At 40.4% G+C, this 19,735-nt stretch overlaps 1 protein-coding gene across 3 annotated transcripts in view; it reads left to right on the top strand.

The window, feature by feature from the left end:
* Nucleotides 1-10,103: 10,103 nt before the first annotated feature.
* The window catches only part of ythdc2 (YTH N6-methyladenosine RNA binding protein C2), a 38,700-nt gene continuing 29,068 nt past the window's right edge, over nucleotides 10,104-19,735 (top strand). The window contains exons 1-7 of one of the 3 annotated variants that reach the window (XM_062972171.1): nucleotides 10,104-10,715; nucleotides 13,522-13,612; nucleotides 13,715-13,911; nucleotides 14,983-15,182; nucleotides 15,740-15,906; nucleotides 17,793-17,895; nucleotides 18,315-18,471. In XM_062972171.1, coding sequence (XP_062828241.1) covers nucleotides 10,517-10,715; nucleotides 13,522-13,612; nucleotides 13,715-13,911; nucleotides 14,983-15,182; nucleotides 15,740-15,906; nucleotides 17,793-17,895; nucleotides 18,315-18,471 — 1,114 coding nt within the window. In that variant the 5' untranslated portion in view covers nucleotides 10,104-10,516. Of the gene's footprint in view, nucleotides 10,716-13,521; nucleotides 13,613-13,714; nucleotides 13,912-14,982; nucleotides 15,183-15,739; nucleotides 15,975-17,792; nucleotides 17,896-18,314; nucleotides 18,472-19,735 lie in introns of those variants that run through there. The other 2 variants (XM_062972172.1, XM_062972173.1) reach the window with 2 other exon arrangements.

Raw genomic sequence — 19,735 nt, 5'->3', positions numbered from 1 at the left:
CTTGAAGTGAGGTGACATCTACAACCTCTCCTTCCCTTTCTGTACTGGCAAACTAGCAAATATAAAAACTGTATGTGATATCTGCTCACACACACTTTCTTATTTCATTAATATAAAAGCAACATCCGGAGGCTATGTGTTTAAGTAGAGGAAAAGTGTGAGGTTGACCATTTAATCCTTTACTCGCTGATAGTTCTTTTGTGAATCCCCACACACAGCAGAAGCAATTGTTGAGATAACATTATCCTGCTGTTTCAGTCATAATCCTTCTGTTGCAACAAAATAATCTGCAGTGGTGCTATGGTCTACTGCTGGCCCCAGATTGTAATCCTGTGAGAAACTCTCATTTTCTCATAGATTGTCTTAGTTATGGCATGTAACTTCAAATACGATATTAGAAGCTGATGTTGCATCTTATTAACCAGCCATCCCCAGAGAGAAAGAGGAAAGGAGGGAGGCTGATTCATTCTTTTGATTCTCATGTGTCCTACTCTTTCCAGAAGTGTTAAATGTATACATCAGTTTTCTGAAGCATGCAATGCACCCGTGGTTTGTTAGCTTCATAAACATTCCTAAGGAAGCCACTCAGCACTTAATAGGTCAGCACAGTCATAACTGCCAATACAATGTAATTCAGGTGGTCTAAAGTAGTCTTTCATAACCTGATATATTGCATATGTGCTAAATTGCCATATGTGGAATTTTGGAAAGGCTTAAAACTATATTTTTGTCAGAAAAAAATGTCTTTATTTAATGGTCTCTAAAAAGTGCAAAAGCTGGGTTGCAGTTAAACATCAAAAAAACCAAGATTATGGCAACCACATTGATGGATACCTGGCAAACAAAGGGAGAAAACGTGGAGGCAGTGACAGATTTTGTATTTCTAGGTGCAAAGATTACTGCAGATGTGGACTGCAACCAAGGAAATCAGAAGATGTTTACTTCTTGGAAGGAAAGCAATGACCAATCTCGATAAAATAGTGAAGAGTAGAGACATCACACTGGCAAGGAAGGTCTGCATAGTTAAAGCAGTGGCATTCCCCGTAGTAACCTATGGATGCGAGAGCTGAACCATAAGGAAGGCTAAGCAAAGGAAGGTAGATGCTTTTGAACTGTGGTGTTGGAGAAAAATTCTGAGAGTGCCTTGGAGCACAAGAAGATCAAATCAGTCCATACTCCAGGAAATAAAGCCAGACTGCTCACTGGAGGGAATGATATCTAAGGCAAAGCTGAAGTACTTTGGCCACGTAATGAGAAGACAGGATACCTTGGAGAAGATGATGCTGGGGAAAATGGAAGGAATTAGAAAGAGGGGCCAACTAAAGGCAGGATGGATCGATGTTATCCTTGAAATGACTGACTCGACCTTGAAGGAGCTGGGGGTGGTGACGGCCAACAGTAAGCTCTGGCCTAGGCTGGTCCATGAGGTCACAAAGAGTTGGAATTGACTGAACAAATAAACAACAAAAATCCACCCATATAAATGTTCTTTTACATATTATGTTCTAGTGTGAAACACAATATGTAGAAATGAAAATACACTCTGCATGTAGATTCTTACATGATAATTGCACTTGTTTGCATTGCACAGTTATGAAATTATTGCCAATTTCATCTTCCTAGGTATATTTGCGACAGACAGCAATCTATATGTTGGTTGCACCATATTTGCTATAAATTAGTAACTGATGTTGAGAAAAAGGATGTATCTAATGGGAATGTAACCACATGTATTTTACACTCCAACTCTGGTTTTAGTGTATTATAAAGGCCAAAAATATGTCGTGCATCACCCCAAAGCAAACAGAAAGTAATTCATCATAAAGGGAGATTATGGCTAGAGAAGATGAAATAGTGAACAAAATTCCTTAAGACAGCAAGTACATACCTGACAGTGGTTTTATGTTTCCAACTTGTCAAAGAGAAGATCAAAGACTTCTAACAGCCTGCATCGCTTCAGTTAACTTAGAAGGATGCATTTTTATTGAGCCATGGTTTATGGGCTGAAAGTTTATAGGTTACTTGTTGGATCATCAGAGCTTCTAGACGAGTAACTATTGCACAAGAGACTTAACACTTCTAAACTCTTCTGGGCTCCTGGTGCTGGTTCCCTTGTTTATACAATATTGTCTTTCAAGAGATAATGCAAAGTGTTTTATTTACTGTCCTGTTTGGAAAGATGGGTACAGTGAACATTAATTTTGTTTCCCTTGCTCCAATGTATTCCAAGGGAATAAATGGACAAATAATTTTAGCCACTTTGAGTCCTTGCGGAGAGAACATGTGGGAAATAAATAAATATGATGATAATTATAATAATTTTTCACAGAAGTATGGTTAACATGGTTCTTAACAAAGCAAGGCTTTCCCCTGTCATATCAGTATTGTTCTTTTTGTAGCTGGGGACTCTCATAAAGTTTGGGAGAGGCACACCACTAATATCAGATTAAGTGGAATGGTTATGCAAATAAATTTACTAGACTGCATATAATGTTGGCTGGTTAACTATTTTGCAATATTGAATAATGATAAATTTGCAGTATTGTGGAACTTATGATCATTGTTAACAGGATCTAACATCTGTATTTTTTAATAGTGCCAACCCTTTGAATTGTGTAAAGAAATGGACAAGGCACTAGTAAAATCCCTTCCAAGTGCCAGAGGAGATGTGTTTTTGAACTAGAGACCCCAGAAAGTGATTTCCAAGCAATATTCAAAGGCAACCCCACAATGCTGCACAGTAGTTTGGGCAGGAGATTTCAAGACTATAATAGAGGATATGTATTTTAGGCCCACAAAGGGTCAGCACTAGGCCATTGGGCTTAGCTGTCAAAGGAAGTGTCCATCCCTATCACACTAGAGCTGAAAGAGTAGGCACCCCTCTGAAATCTGTGGCTAAATTCTGGGGTGTGTAGTTTGTGACACCCAGAATCTCTCCAGCTGATCATTTTAAAGGCCCTTCCCCTAATCTACAAACCTCAGAATTCTGTAGGAGGCAGCTACAGGATTTCAAATGGGATGCCTATTCTTTAAGCTCTAGTGTGATAAGTGGTATGAGGAGTCCACTCCCACCAAGCCCCTGGCCACATCTACACTTAAAAGTAAAGTACTTTGGCACTAATTTAACTGCCATGGCTCACAGCAATGGAATCACAGGAGCTGTGAGTCACTAGCCCCCTTTGGCAGAGAAGGCTAAAGACTTTGTGAAACTACAGTTCCCATAATCTTATAGCATTGAGGCATGGCAGTTAAAGTGGGGTCAAACTAAATTAATTCTAAACAGATCTCAGGCACACATATAAAGAAACATGTGTTCTTTTTGATAACAAAGTCCCAAGCCATTTGGCACTTTAAATGTTAATGTTATCGAGACACGATAATGCCCCTCCCTTTAAGATTTATAGTTTATCAAGGGTTCAGGAGTAAATATATAATTTTTGCTTTAAAAAAAAAACATTTTCCAGATTTTTGTAAGTTCAAGGCACCAGGAGATCAGGGGCAGACTAACAGCAGTTTCCCCCTCAAAGACGTTATATCTAACCCTTCAATAAATTGTTTCTCTTTTATGATTTTCTGTGTAACTTGTATCCTTTAACTATAGACTGTACAGTGTTCCCTCACTTATCGCGGGGTTACATTCCAGGACCACCTGCAATAAGTGAAAATCCGCGAAGTAGGGACACAATATTTATTCTATGTGTGGAGGAGAGCAAACCACAGACCACTTACTACAATGCAGTCTGCACTTTATTTTAGCAGTTACAATATACAGTACACCAGCATGGAAGAAAAATGGAAGCTAATTAACCCTTTTTATTTCCAACCCTTCCCTAGCCTCCCCCCTCTCCCTTTATTTCTCCCTTTCCCCCCTTCCAAAACCCTTTGCACACTGCAAAAACCTGCGAAACAGCAAAAATACTGCGATAAATGTGTACATTAATATTAATTGAAAACCCGCTAAACAGCGAGGGAGCGAAAAGTGAACCACAAAGTAGTAAGGGAACACTGTATCTATCTTGTACATAAAATCTATATAAACAGCTTTATAAAATGTATCAAAGATGTAGTTCAGAGATAGGTAACCCTCTATGACCCCACAGAGATAATCCCCTGGGATCAAGAAAGCTGGACAAGTCCCTCTGGCAGTTTCCCAAGCTAGGCATCACCGAGTCCATTGTTTATTTGTATGCAAAGACAGGTGACTTCCCATGCCAACCCAGATAAGCCCAAGACTGTTTGTATACCCACATGGCTCGCCCAAGGCTGAGATTGGTGCCCACAGAGACTTAAACATATGCATTTGTTAACTACTTTATTTAACAACCAAGCATCTGATGGCCCAGTATCATCACCTTTGTTCCAAGATTCTCATACTTTTGTTTCCTGAAGCTCTCGTTTTTGTTGAGCTAATTAAAAGCTCATTAACGTTTCTTTAACTTTGTCTCTCCAGATTACACTTCCTCCCAGAAGGGCATTGCACCAGCTAATTGGTCTCTTGCATGACCAATCCTCAGCCAACATTTTCTTCACCAAGGAAATCTCTGCCTAGAGGCATCAATGTCAGCAGAGCTTCCAGCCAATCTGGGCTTGTATCCTGGCCGGCCTTTTTTTGGCCAATCAGGGGAGGGAGTGGGAGGTTTTAACGGCTGCCAAACTCTATAAGACGTCCTACTTCTCTGGCTGCCAATGAGTTTCCGGACCCAATTCAAAGTGCAGGTTATTACCTATAAAGCCCTTTACGCTTTGGGTCCAACCTATCTTTGAGACCACATCTCTTTCTATGAACCGGCATGACTTTAAGATCTACAGGGGAGGCTCTTCTCTCGGTCCCATCTCTGTTTCAAGTGCGGTTGGTAGGAACGAGAGAAAGAAGGACTTCTTGGTGGTGGCCCCCCGGCTCTGGAATGTCCTCCCAAGGGAGATCAGGCTAGCCCCTGCCCTCCAAACCTTCCACACACAATTAAAGACCTGGCTTTTCTGAGAAGCCTTCGATCATGTTTAGACTCTCTTATAATACATATGAGGATTGTTGACTCTTTTTTAGCACTTTACAATTCTGAGATCAATTACTGCTGTTTTATGTACAGCAATTACTGTATTTTATTGTTTTTTACCGGGGGTACTATGAATTTGTGATACTGTGTTGACTGTTTATTGCCTATGTTTTGTTCTGCACTTGTTGGCTTTTGTATTTTGTGTCACACCTTGAGTGTTTCTGAGCCACCCTGAATCACTTTGGGAGATGGTGGCGGGATATAAACTATTATTATTATTATTATTATTATTATTATTATTATTATTATTATTATTATTTGAAACACAATAAGATGAGTCCACAGCAGACATTCTGCTGGCTGTTGAATTTGACCACATGTCGGACACTTCCCAAGTGTGTAAGACTGTGTGATGTATCGGCGAATAATGCAAGCAGATCCCAGTAAGGTGGCCTTCTGCAGCTGGCAGATGGTCATTTTGTCAGCGCCGAGTGTGTTTAAGTGCAGGCCAAGGTCTTGAGGCACTACACCCAGTGTGCCAATCACCACTGGGACCACCTTGACTGGTTTGTGCCAGAGTCTTTGTAATTCCATCTTTAAATCCTCATATCATATCAGCTTTTCCAGTTGTTTCTCTTTAATCCTGCTGTCACCTGGGATTGCAACATCAATAATCCATTCTTTGTTTTTTAACATGATCATAAGGTCAGGAGTATTGTGCTCCAAAACTCTGTGTGTCTGAATTTGGAAATCCCAGAGTAGTTTGACATGTTCATTCTCTGTAACATTTTCCAGCTTGTGATTCCACCAGTTCTTTGTCGCAGGCAGATGGTATTTGTGGCACAAGTTCCAATGAATCATCTGAGCAACAGAGTTATGCCTCTGCTTGTAGTCTACCTGTGCGATCTTCTTGCAGCAGCTGAGGATGTGATCTATTGTTTCATCTGCTTCCTTGCAGAGACTACATTTGGGATCTGTTGTCGACTTTTCAATTTTGGCTTTGATGGCATTGGTTCTAATGGCTTGTTCTTGGGCTGCCAGAATCAGGCCCTCCATCTCCTTTTTCAAAGTTCCATTTGTGAGCCACAACCATGTTTTTTCTTTGTCAATTTGGCTCTCAATTTTCCCCAGGAACTGTCAGTAGAGAGCCTTCTTTTGCCAGTTTTCTCTTCTGCTCTGGATTGTGTTTTTACGGTGGTATTATTATTATTATTATTGTGTATGCTTATACCTTTTATGCATCTTGCTTGTACTTGTATCCCTTTTGGCCAAATTGTATTAAACCTCCATGGCTTGTCTTCAACCTGGTGAGTTGTTATTCTGTTCTGACCCTTTTGGTTTAGCATACGTTCACTGGGCATGAATCCTTTTATCCACGGTCCTAGCTAACCACTACATTACATTAGCACTCTGAATTCAGAATAGAAGCAGATTGGCAACCACTGGAGTTCCTTTAAGACTGTATTGTGTTCCTGTCAGCAATATTGCTGCAGTATTTTGTACACACTGTGGTTTCTGTACTTTTTGAGTGATATTCATGGCCAGGCCAGTATGAAATAAATTGCAGCAGTTTAATCAGGACATTAGCAGTATGTAGACAGTTATCCCTGCTCATGAAAGGTTGTTGCTAGTTCACCAGTCAGAGCTTGTGCTAAGCACTCCAAGCCATGAATGGTTGAGGAATATGTGGACTTCCAAAAATTCTTGAATTGCTGCAATGCTAAAAGCTTGAGATATTTATAGGTCCAGAAGTTGATGCAAGTTGCACTCCACCTGTCCTTTTCACAGCATCCATCAAGGGAAACAATATTCTTCTTGTGGGCAACCCAGATTGAAATGTACATTATTAAGCACCACACACATTGAAATAGCTATACAAATAAGAATGAAAACAAGGGCTCTTTGCTGCCACAGTTAAATTGTGAGAGGAAATTGCTCTAGGGCACAAAGCTGAATAAAACATTTGATACGGCACCTGCATCCTGGCTTATAGTGATGAGGGACCTGAGCCAAACCCTCAGGTAATAAACAACCACCAACATTGATAATGTTTGATTCTCACTTAATTGACTCCCAATCCCCCGGTTTTGTATAGCCATGTTAACTTTATATACCATGAATACAGCCGTAACTGACTTTACTGTAGAAGATTCCAAAAAGTGTATCTTATTATCTTAGCACTATCCTTACTTCGCTAAATTTTCGTATAGTTTCTCAGGACTACTGAACTCACTCAGATGTAAGTAAACATGCCTGAGATGGGTTGGGCTGCCTGATCACATTCAATTTGTTAAACAGAATTCTATTAAATTGCTTTGGGCAAGTCATGTGGTATAATGGTATCTAAATAAATGGAGAACAAAATTATTCTTAAATTTATATTGACCAATATAACATAGAAATATAGTTGTTGGACTGCTACCACCTTGTGGCCAATTTATAAAATACATACAATACAACAAAACTTTCAGACACCTTTGGCAGTGCACACACAAGTTGGAAGCAATGTTTAAGTGACTTGATAGCAGCATTGCTTCCTATAGTATACACACATGTTTAAAGCTCTAGTTTCATAGGATTTTACCCCATGCATAGCAATAAATTTTATAGTAATGCCCTCATACTTATTAGGCATTGCCCACAAGAAAACAAAAAACCTGGATTGCTGTGTTGAGTTATATTTATTTCATTCCCACAGATTTCATATGCACCATGAGTGTTTTTTGTAAAAAATAATAATAATAATAATAATAGGGGGGGGGGGAGTCTGTGCACCAAGTCACTGCTCAATGCTTCGGATTGTAAATTAAGGGTTCATAACAATAACATGTTTTTCTGGGCATGTCTATTCCTCTCCAACAATAGTATGGATTGCAGTTAAACTCAGCAGGAACAGGGAAACCTGGGAAGAGTGGCCATATTTCCAATTAATCAAAAAGTCACAGGACATTGGGCTTGTGAGCCAATCTGTTATATAGTACTGCTAGTTTGGCAATATAACAAATTTATTAATCCCAAAAAGGTGAAAGTAAGGCAAGTATTCACACAAGAACAGAATTCTCTTTCAAAACTAATTATCCTCTGAAAAATAGCGGCAGCAGTATGAATCATCCTTATCCTATTCATCAGCAGCTAAAACTATATTTAAACTATGAAGTTGAACTGGCATTTTACTGATATGAGTTATTTCAGTGTGTTTTAATCTTACATCTATGACTTGTTAGCATTTGTGTTTTAATGGTTTTATGTTTTACCTGTATATTTTAACTATGTTGTACCCTGCCTCGTGTCTTGAGGAAAGGTGTGTAAGAAATACAATTTATAATCATCATCATCATCAGAGAATCAGGCAGGATGACTCCAAGGCACTATCCATAGAATCATAGAAAAATAGAGTTGGAAGAGACCACATAAGCCATCTAGTCCAACCCCCTGCCATGCAGGAAAAGCACAATCAATGTATCCAGTCCAACATGTATCTCTTCTCAAGTTGGATCTACACTGTCATATAATCCAGATTATCTGCTTTGAACTGGATTATATGAGTCTACACTGCCGCATAATCCAGTTCAAAGCAGATAATTTGGATTTTATAAGGCAGCGTAGGACCCATCTACACTGCCATATAAAATCCCGATTATCTGCATTGAATGGGATTATATGAGGCCCCTTCCACACAACTGTATAAAATCCCACATTATCTGCTTTGAACTCAGTGTGGACTGAGATAACCCAGTTCAAAGCAGATATTGTGGGATTTTATACAGCTGTGTGGGAGGGGCCTCGTATTCCATTCAAAGCAGATAATCGGGATTTTATATGGCAGTGTACATGGGGCCGTAGATGGGGCCTCACTGTGGCCAGCCAGAAACCTGTGGGAAGGTCATAGATGAGGCAGAAATATAAAAGCAGCACCTTCCCATTTATCCTCTCTGCAACCAGCACATAGAGACAATCTGGCTCAGATACTGAAGAAATCACAACATTGTATAACAACTTTATACTGCCACTAGATATTAGTGACCTTTTAGGCTAAAACAGGCCCCTTTTACACTGCCATATAAAAATCAAATGATCTACTGGATTATATGGCAGTGTAGACTCATAATCCACCATATTCCACCAGAGTTCCACCATGTCTCCTGGATCATCAGTTGGCAGCCCCCCCCCCCCCCCAGGAATAATATATTAATATATAATACTAGTATTGTGCTATGCTAATAATACAATATATTGCATATACATATAATATTGATAATAATGTAATACAATATAATACTAATAATACAACATAATAGTTCAATATGTAATATTACTAATAATATTGCACAATAGTGATATAATACATTATAGTAATATAGAATACTAATATTGTGCTATACTAATAATATAATATATTGTATGTACATATAACTTGTAAGCCGTTCCGAGTCCCCTTCGGGGTGAGAAAGGCGGGATATAAATGTCGTAAATAAATAAAATAAATAATAAATAATCCAGTTCAAAGGAGACAATGTGGATTACCTGCTTTTATAATCTGGATTATATGGCAGTGAAGAAGGGGCCACAGAGGCCCCTGCCACACAGCTGAATAAAATCCCACATTATCTGCTTTGAACTGGGTTATATGGCAGTGTGAATTCAGATATCTAATCCAGTTCAAAGCAGATAGTGTAAGATTTTCTGCCTTGATATTTTGGGTTATATATATATATATTTTGGGCCTGTGTGGAAAGGGCCCAGAGATTACAAGAAAAAAAAAGCCCTGCCGAAAATTATTTATTTAGTTATCCTGCCAAGGATCTTCTCATACTGAAAACAAAAATATCTCCCTGATAAATCTAGCCTCTACTGGGGTGTTGAACCTAGGGGCATTCAAATATTGTTGAATCCATGCCTTGTCATTATTATTAATTACTGTATTTACTTATCTAATAATAAATAAATATTTAAAGCAGGCATGGGCAAACCTCGGCCCTCCAGGTGTTTTGGACTTCAATTCCCACAATTCCTAACAGCCTGTCGGCTGTTAGCAATTGTGAGAGTTGAAGTCCAAAACACCTGGAGGGCCGAAGCTTGCCCATGCCTGCTTGAAACCTTCATCCACCTAATTGTCCTTCAGCTCCCATATGCCTTTGCTACAATCAAAGACAGAGACTCGGAGGTGAAGTTCAAAATCCCTGGAAGCCCTGAGTTTGAGCATCACCGCTTTGGACTTCAACTCCCAGAAGCCTCTGCTTCAATAGTCAATGTACAGAGACTCAGAGTTGAAGTCCAAAACAGAGGGCGGTAGAAATGCATGTGTTCGGCGTGATCAGACAAAAGCGTGAGGCGCATGCGCGTCCTGCCCACAACAGATAGAAGAGGCTTCCTCACTCCTGCGATTTCGAACTCGCCTCTTTTCCCGCCCAGGGGGCCGTGACGTAGGACAGCGCGCGCGCCGAGGCCCTGCCCCTTTTCGCTCCTCATCCTTTCGCTTTCCTTCTCGGCTTCCGGCGCTTTCTGAGGAGAGCCGGCGAGGGATGTCCCGGCCGAGCAGCGTCTCCCCGCGGCCTCCGGCCCTCAGCGGGCCCTCCATCTCCATGGCTGCCTCCACCTCCTCGGCCTCCTCCCGCGGTGGCGGCGGCCGGTCCAAGGGGCTGAAGGACATCCGCATCGACGAAGAGGTTAAAATCGCCGTCAACATCGCCCTGGAGCGGTTCCGATACGGAGACCAGCGAGGTGACGTTTGGGCCCATTTGGGTCGAGGCCGGGAGGAGGGGCCGTCTGCACTGCAGAATGGACGCCGCTTGACACCACTGTTGGCTCCTGGGAGTTGTGGTTTTGCAAGGTTTTTAGCCTTCTCTGGTGGGCCAAAAGTCAGTGTTTGACTAACATGACAACTTTTTTATGTTTTGTTTTTAATTTGCAACACCACAACATCATGTACAGTGTATATAGGGAATAATGCACAACTCCCACGACGCATAGCAGGTAAAGTGGTTTCAAACCGCGTTAATTCTACAGTGTAGAGCAGTAAAGGTAAAGGTTTCCCCTGACGTTAAGTCTAGTCAAGTCTTACTGGGGGTTGGTGCTCATCTCCATTTCTAAGCCAAAGAGCCGGCATTGTCCATAGACACCTCCAAGGTCATGTGGCCGGCATGACTGCATGGAGCGCTGTTACCTTCCTGCCGGAGTGGTACCTATTGATCTACTCACATTGGCATGTTTTCGAACTGCTAGGTTGGCAGAAGCTGGAGCAACAGTGAGCACTCACTCCGCTCCCAGGGTTTGAACCTGGGACCTTTCAGTCTGCAAGTTCAGCAGCTCAGTGCTTTAACACACTGTGCCCCCGGGGCTCCAGGCAGGCATGGGCAAATTTCAGCCCTCCGGGTGTGTTGGACTTCAACTCCCACAATTCCTAACAGCCTACCAGCAACCACCATGCCTGGTGTAGAGGCACCCAAAGATATCATTGTGAATCAACTCAGGATGTCTCCATGAATTTCCTTTGGCACGGATGGCTCAGAGGTGGGTTTGCCAGTTCCTTCCTTTGAAATGGAGGCCCCCTCCGATGGCACAGCGGGTTAAACCGCTGAGCTGCTGAATTTGCTGACTGAAAGGTCGGCGGTAATCTGGGGAGCGGGGCAGGCTCCCATTGTCGGCCCCAGCTTCTGCCAACCTAGCAGTTCGAAAACATGCAAATGTGAGTAGATCAATAGGTACCGCTCTGGTGGGAAGGTAACGGTGCTCCATGCAGTCATGCTGGTCACATGACCTTGGAGGTGTCTACAGACAACGCCGGCTCTTCGACTTAGAAATGGAGATGTGCACCAACCCCCAGAGTTGGACACCACTAGACAATGTCAGGGGAAAACCTTTTATCTTTCCTCTGAAATATTGCCTATAGCACCTTCTATAGTTGGAAACACTTATTTGACTCATTTCAAACTGGCTTCAGAGGAGACTTCTATGGTCCCCTTAGTGCAGTGGTTCTCAACCTGTTGGTCCCCAGGTATTTTGGTGTACAACTCCCAGAAATCCCAGCTAGCCCAGAAATCCCAGCTAGTTTACTAGCTGTTAGGATTTCTGGGAGCTGAAGGCCAAAACATCTGGGAACCCACAGGTTGAGAACCACTGCCTTAGTAGATTATCTCCGTCTCAACACCAACAGGGGAAGTTTGTCCCTGTTGGTGCTTCTAGACCTCTCACCGGCCTTTGATACCATCAACCATGGTATTCTTCTGGAATGCCAGGAGGGGCTAGGAATTGGAGGCACTGTGTTGCAGTGGTTTCAGTCATACCCCTCAGGCAGTTTCCAGATGGTGGCTCTTGGGGATAGCTGCTCCTCAAAAAAGGAGCTGTTATGTGGTGTCTCACAAGGTGCTGTTCTATCCCCAATGCTCTTTAATATTTACATGAAGCCATTAGAAATCATCCATAGGCATGGGAGTTGGGTGTTATCAGTATGCTGATGACACCCAAATGTATTTCTTCATGCCTTCAAAAATACGCTATCCTTAGCCTCAGCTAAGGGTAGTTTGTCTCCTCTGAATGAATGCCTGGAAGAGGCAATGGGCCAGATGAAATTGCACCTTGGATGTGTTGTCGAAGGCTTTCATGGCCTGGATCACAGGAATGTTGTAGGTTTTCCGGGCTGTATGGCCATGTTCTAGAAGCATTCCCTCCTGATGTTTCACCCACATCTATGGCAGGCATCCTCAGAGGCTGCCTCACAACCTTTGAGGATGCCTGCCATAGATGTGGGCGAAACGTCAGGAGAGAATACTTCTAGAACATGGCCATACAGCCCGGAAAACATACAACAATCCTGTGAACCTTGGATCTTTGTTGTGCAAATATTTGTATCAAGACCCAAGTCCTTCCTCATAATTGAGTAGATTGTAGATGTAGCATTATGCATGCATTCATGTATAAAGCAAGGCCTATTGACAGGAATATCATTACCTTACCTTATCAGGTTAATATAGACTTTAGAAAGCGTCATCAGAAGATATGATAGTCATGGTTGGCCCTTCTGATTTGTTTTTAGCTTGTGAATACTGAGCTCTTTTAAACAAAAAGGTTCTGCTGCACTGACCTGATCGATAGCTGTTCAGCAACCTATCCTCTGTTTATCCAATTGTATTTAAAGTGTTATGGGCTACTTCTCATATAACTAATTGTCTGAAACTAAACATTTTATGAAATGGTTCCTTTGGTTTACTGTATTTCTAATAACATTCATTAGGGGAAACATAATGCCCAGTTAGTGAACGTCCAAGTAAATACATATGTGGCTGTTGCCTTGGTTCACTTTGCTTAAGAAATAGTTGCCTCTTTTTCATGTGGGGCAGACCTGCACAACTGTAGCCCTCTAGGTGTTTTGAACTTCAGCTCTCAGAATTTGTATCCGTTGGACAAGCTGGCTTGGGCTTCTGTGAGTTGGAGGCCCAAACACCTACCTGGAGAGCCACAGGTTGTGCAGTCCTGATGCAGGGGAATCTCTGATGTTAATTTTTTTTCTCCTTTGTTTTTTTCTCATTAGAAATGGAATTTCCTTCATCCTTCACAAGTACTGAAAGAGCATTTATTCATCGATTGAGTCAGTCTCTTGGTCTGATTTCTAAAAGTAAGGGGTAAGTCTATATCTTCTGAAACTGCTATTTCCATTTGCATGATTTAAATGTATTTGGTTCTCTCATTCTTGGTGATAAATATTAAATATTATAATTTTGCAGGAAAGGAGCAAACAGATACCTAACAGTGAAGAAAAAAGATGGATCAGAGTTGGCACATGCAGTCATGACATGTAATTTGATCCCAAACACAAAACATGCTATTAGGAGTCTTGTACAGCGCTTTCCTGTCACCAATAAAGAGCGCACAGAGCTTCTGCCAAAGACAGAAAGAGGAAATGTGTTTGCTGTTGAAGCTGGTAAGCGAAGTATATTTAGCTTATTGATATAATCGTAGACTGTGGGAAGGAGAATTAGTTGCTAAGTTTCATACTTAGAAAGCATTAGAGAACTTTCTGATGGCTACCATATCATGCTGATTGATCTTGAGCTGCAAAACAGTTGAGTAGCTGGCATAACTGTAGTAAGGTAAAGGTTTTCCCCTGACATTAAATCTCATTGTGTCTGACTCTAGAGGTTGGTGCTCGTCTCCATTTCTAACTCGAAGAGCCGGCGCTGTCCGTTACTTTCCTGCCGGAGCGGTACCTATTAATAATCTATTCAGATTTCTTGTTTTCTAACTGCTAGGTTGGCAGAAGCTTGGGCTAACAGCGGGAACTCACCCCGCTCCCCAGATTCGAACCGCTGACCTTTCAGTCAGCAAGTTCATCAGCTTAGCGGTTTAATCTGCTGTGTCACCGGGGGCTCCGGCATAACTGTATTCACTTTTTTTTAAATAACTGGTTTTCAAGGAAGAGTAAATGCTTTCCTTCCTTGAAAGCTGATAATTTTGGCTGGAAAACTCCAAAATGTGCAAAATTATGAATTGCTTTTTCACTTTAAGAAGTGCATACTGGTACCATGCTTGTATTACTACTGCTACCATTTGAAATTTGATTTTTTTTTTAATGGAAGAAGTTGCAGTCCAGCACTTGGAAGTAGAACGGGAGACTTCTGTTTTTCGTGATTCATGGTTCCTCCAGGAGCCACTTTTACTGTTCTGGAGGTTTTCCCATGTTCTAATTTTGACAGTCTAAAAAGAATTTATGGAAATCCTTCCTTCTCTTGTACATGTGCAAGGATTCTTCAAGTCGATCACTCATGGAATGTCTGGATCAAAACCCAAACATTTTAGTCCTAAGTAGTCTTGTAAGAATTGAACACTGAGAAAAAATTTAAGGGACTAATAGATATAGATATTTTTTTCTTTAACACACTCAAAGCATTTCTGTCTTTTCCTAATAATTTGAAAGGCAGTGTTTCTATAGTGTATTGTTTGTCATGATTAACTAATGCTCAGTTTGGAATAATCTTATTATATTTTTTTTTAGAGAACAGAGAAATGAGTAAAACAAGTGGCCGACTTAATAATGGCATTCCTCAAATCCCGGTGAAACGTGGAGAATCAGAATTTGATTCATTTCGCCAGTCTCTACCAGTTTATGAAAAGCAAGATGAAATTGTTAGAATTATTAAAGAAAATAAAGTTGTTTTGATTGTGGGGGAAACTGGATCAGGGAAAACTACACAGGTATGCATTTCATGAGAATTTAAAGTGGAAGTTCGTAAGAAATTGGATATTAAAATATATTGACCTGTGTTAAAATTGAAAATTGAAATATTTCTTAGGTTTTTTGAAATCAACTTTGATAACTTAAACTCTCCTTTGGTTCTTAGAAATAGTTAAGAGAACAGTTTTAAGCTCCTGGGAAGGGCTGTTGAACTTTCCTCTTTGCAGTTACTGAAGTTTATGATTGTAGGTCTCCCTGGAGTAAAAAGATGGTAGTGGAAGAGCACTTGAATGCATCAAGTCATATTTTCTTCCTGTTGACTGCAAACTTTTGAATGTTGAAGTTTAAAAAAAATGGGCTTCAGAGGATTTGAAATAACAGATTGCAAATGGGTAAACACTAATTAAGTTGCATTGATGATATTATTTTGTTAGTCTGGAGGTTTTTGAGACTAAGCAGCTTTTCTATATAATCTTTGTCATTGCAATAGACCTTATAGCTTTATCAGTCTGAGTTGCTTGCATAAAGTTTATCTGTGAAGATTATTTTGTCATTAATACAACATTTCTGTATTCAGATTCCTCAGTTTCTACTTGATGATAGTTACAAAAATGGAATACCATGTCGCATATTTTGCACTCAGCCAAGGCGTTTGGCTGCGATTGCTGTTGCTGAAAGGGTTGCGGCTGAAAGAAGAGAGAAGATTGGGCAGACGATTGGTTATCAGATCCGACTGGAAAGCAGGTCTTGCTAGCCTTCAATATATTCCTGGATATAATTTTTTTACAAGTCTCTTAAAGAAAATGGAAAATGTGGGTTATTAAATCAAATATAGTGGTAACATTTTTGTAAATAAAATTTTTACATGGACTCCTCTCACCCCTTCCTTATTGTATTGTATTTACATCTTGGGTCTGTATCTCTGCCTTACTCTTCCTTTCAAAAGTTATGGAAGGAGCCTTGGTGGAGGTGGAGGCAGTACTACTGTTGGCACATAGTTTTGCCCAGGTTAATTATAGTGGAATTGCCTATTCCTAAACTGAAGTGAAATGGTGTTAATGTCATCTCAGTGTATTCTAAGGTGGGATGAATGTTAATCCACAAAATAATTATGTTTGCCTGGTCTTTTCAAAATATCTTAATAAGAACTGTTCTAGTGCTGATGGTATGTTGCGTCTTTCTTTCCTGCTCCATTGTTTTTGTAAGATTTTGAACTGTGTCTAATAAGTCCAGTTTATTTTGAGGCACTCTATAAGTTGTGAAACTAAAGGGTCAAGACATTCAATATTTGAAATAAGTAAACACCTTTCTTACATACCTTCCATGATGCTGCTAAGCAAACTGCATTGGGAGGATAACACTATAGCTTTTCTCTTTTCTTTCTTCGGGAGCACCCTAGCTCTATCATGGCATTGGAGAAGCTGCATGTGAATTTTTTTTAACCCTCAATCTTAATCCTGCATTTTTCTCATCCTCAATCTTAAGATTGAGGGTGAGAAAAATGCAGGATTCCACATATTATTGGACTGTAGCTCTCATCGGCCTTAGTCAACATGGCCAATATGATGGAGTGCTGTGAGTTGCATTCCAACATCTAGGGCTGAACCCTGTCCATTCCTGTCTTAGAGCTAAGGCTGGAGAAAACAGTCTGTAGAGGTGTTCTGTTCAATTTAGGAGTAAGAGGGGTATGAGAAACTAGAGATATCTGAGTAGGTGCCTTCAGACTATATTGAACAGACCAATATATAAAGCATGGTTTTGTTAGGAAAGTAAGGTGTGGACTCATTCTTGCTTAAAGAGTTACTCTATATTCCTGTACTAAGAATACAGGCTAACAATGATAAACGGTTCAGGACCTGCCTATCTCCGCGATCGCCTCCTCCCCTATGAACCTACGTGGACTCTTAAGATCTTGGGGGGAGGTGCTCCTCTCACTCCCACCTCTGTCTCAAATGCGGCTGGTGGCGACAAGGGGGAGGGCCTTCTCAGCAGTGGCCCCTCTGCTCTGGAACTCCCAAGGGAGATCAGGTTGGCTCCCTCTTTGCCCATCTTCCACCGGGAATTGAAAACATTGTTGTTCCGGAGCGCGTTTGAATGAATAGGCCCATTAGACTTGTTATCAGACTGTTACTTGTCTATGTTTATAGAACTGTATGGCACTTTATCACCGTTCCTTATTCCACATGATACAGCACTTTAATGGAATCTGTCCCCATGTTCCTTTCTTATCACTCTGATTTTACCTATGGACCCTTGAGCCTTGCACTGGTCACTTTCTGCCGAGCGCAAAATTGATGCCCAGGCTTTTAAAGTAATTATTTTGTTATGTCGTTTTTGCTTCTGTTGAATGTTTTAATTTTACTGTTAAATTTTGTGTATGTAATGCTATGCTATGGCGTTGTTTGGGCTTGTCCCTGTGTAAGCCATCCCGAGTCCCTTCGGGGAGATGGTGGCGGCATATAAGAATAAAGTTGTTGTTGTTGTTGTTATTATTATTATTATTATTATTATTTATATAGTGATACAATTATAATAAGGTGCAGATATTTGTCATGATACTTCATTTTCATAAGATGTATTCATTGCTTTTACAATGCTGAGCTCTTAAGTGACTTCGTCATTCTTAACAGGGTTTCTCCAAAGACACTGTTAACATTTTGCACCAATGGTGTACTACTTCGTACACTAATGGCTGGAGATAGTGCACTGTCAACTGTAACTCATGTCATTGTGGTACGTATTACCAAATATTTATCTTGAAAGTAACTTGCTGTTTTTGGAGCTGTAAAATCTAGGTTGCATTTCTTCTAGGCTTTAGTTTAATTGTTACAAAGCTGTATGATTAATGGTTTTGCTGGCATATAAAGAGAATCTTAGTTGTATTCATATTGTTTTTATTGACTTATGCTTAGATTTATTTCTGGTAGTTATATCTTAGTATTTCTACTTTTTAAGATATAAATTAAACCTTCTAGATGAAAATCATACAGTTTCTGTACAAGAGTAACTTAAATGTGGCAAAAAATAATATAACGAGAAAATTCCAGCAGTAGTGAAATATTTTACAGTTTTTAAGTGGAGGAGTTGCATTGCATGACATGTCAATATGCTCAGGTTTTGAAACAAAGAGGCCTGGCCTGCTTATGTTGCAGGATGAAGTTCATGAGAGGGATCGGTTCAGTGACTTCCTATTAACGAAGCTGAGAGACACATTACAGAAACACTCATCTTTGAAACTGATCCTCTCTAGTGCTGCTCTGGATGTGAATCTCTTCGTCAGGTATTTTGGAGGCTGTCCAGTGATATATAGTAAGTGCAAATGCGAATAGGAGTCAGACTACTAGATTTAATTGAATGTATTTTTCTTAGTTTGATGTGCTATATTCCAGATTTGTTAATAAATTGTTGTACAATTGGCACAAAATAATCTGTGTCAGATATTAGTGGAAATAAAATACTTTAACTTCTGTTACACTGAATCAGTGGTAAAAATACTAATGATGAAGTAGTAGACTTTAGCAGATTTTATTTGCTAAGCTTGGTCACTTTGAGAACAAGCACAGAAAGATAGGATATCTAGTTAATTTTTGAATTTAATTATACTTTTTGGATGGAGTGAAAACATAAGAATCCCTTAAGGTCTGGGCTGATAGTTACTGAACCAAACTAGCTAACCTATGTGACAGCATTTTAGTTGAAATGGGAAACACTTGCTCCTCTAAAAAAAATAGGAATTTTAAAAAAAAGTAAAAAAAAGAAACCCCTTAATTTTTTCTGTCTTCCCTGCTAGCGCATGTACCGTATATACTTGTGCATAAGTCGACCTCACATAGAAGTCAAGGACAGATTTTGACATGACCTATGGATAGGTCAAGGACACTATTTTGGCACTCATCAGACGGCAGGCAAAAGATGAGAAATGGGGAGCGTCTTGAGCTGCTGTTCAGTGGTCGTGATAAGTAAAGATACACCAGTGATACTGAGAGATATTTGGCTAAAAAGAGATTGCTGAGATCTTTTGCTTGCTTTCTCATCTTTGCATGCACACCCCTCAGTTATCTACTGTCAGCCACTTGTCTCTCCTCCCTCCTCCCCAACTTCTCTGAAAAAGCAAGCAGGCCTGTGGCCAAAGAAGGCAGGTAGAAAATGAGATCTCAGCAGCCTCTTGAGTCAAATACTATTGTTTCTTTGCTCACCATTTAGATTGATCCCCCCCCTTTTCCCGGTGACTCAATAGACTCTATCATCGGCTGCTGGCTTGCTGGCCTCAGAGAAGTTGGAGAGGAGAAGGAAACAAGTGGTCTAGCTGCAGACATTGAGAGCTTACTATAAAAGCACTGACCTCCTCAGCAACTCCCACCAATAAAGCTTAGTATCGAAAAGCTGCCACCAACACCATTTTCCTGCCCAGGCATTCAACAAAGGTCAGAAGTGGTGGTAGTGCACAGAGATACTATTTTTATCTGAATATAAGTCAACTCCTGTTTTTGGAATCACATTTTTGCATACTTTTTTGATTGATACAGGAGTATATATGGTATACTTGTTGCAAATTTCAGTGTATTGGTAATAT

Source organism: Anolis carolinensis, chromosome 2 (genome assembly GCF_035594765.1).
Source record: "Anolis carolinensis isolate JA03-04 chromosome 2, rAnoCar3.1.pri, whole genome shotgun sequence".
In the NCBI taxonomy this organism is placed as follows: domain Eukaryota; kingdom Metazoa; phylum Chordata; class Lepidosauria; order Squamata; family Dactyloidae; genus Anolis; species Anolis carolinensis.
Note: the sequence above shows the minus strand (reverse complement) of the source record. Positions and strands in the feature narration are given on the sequence as shown.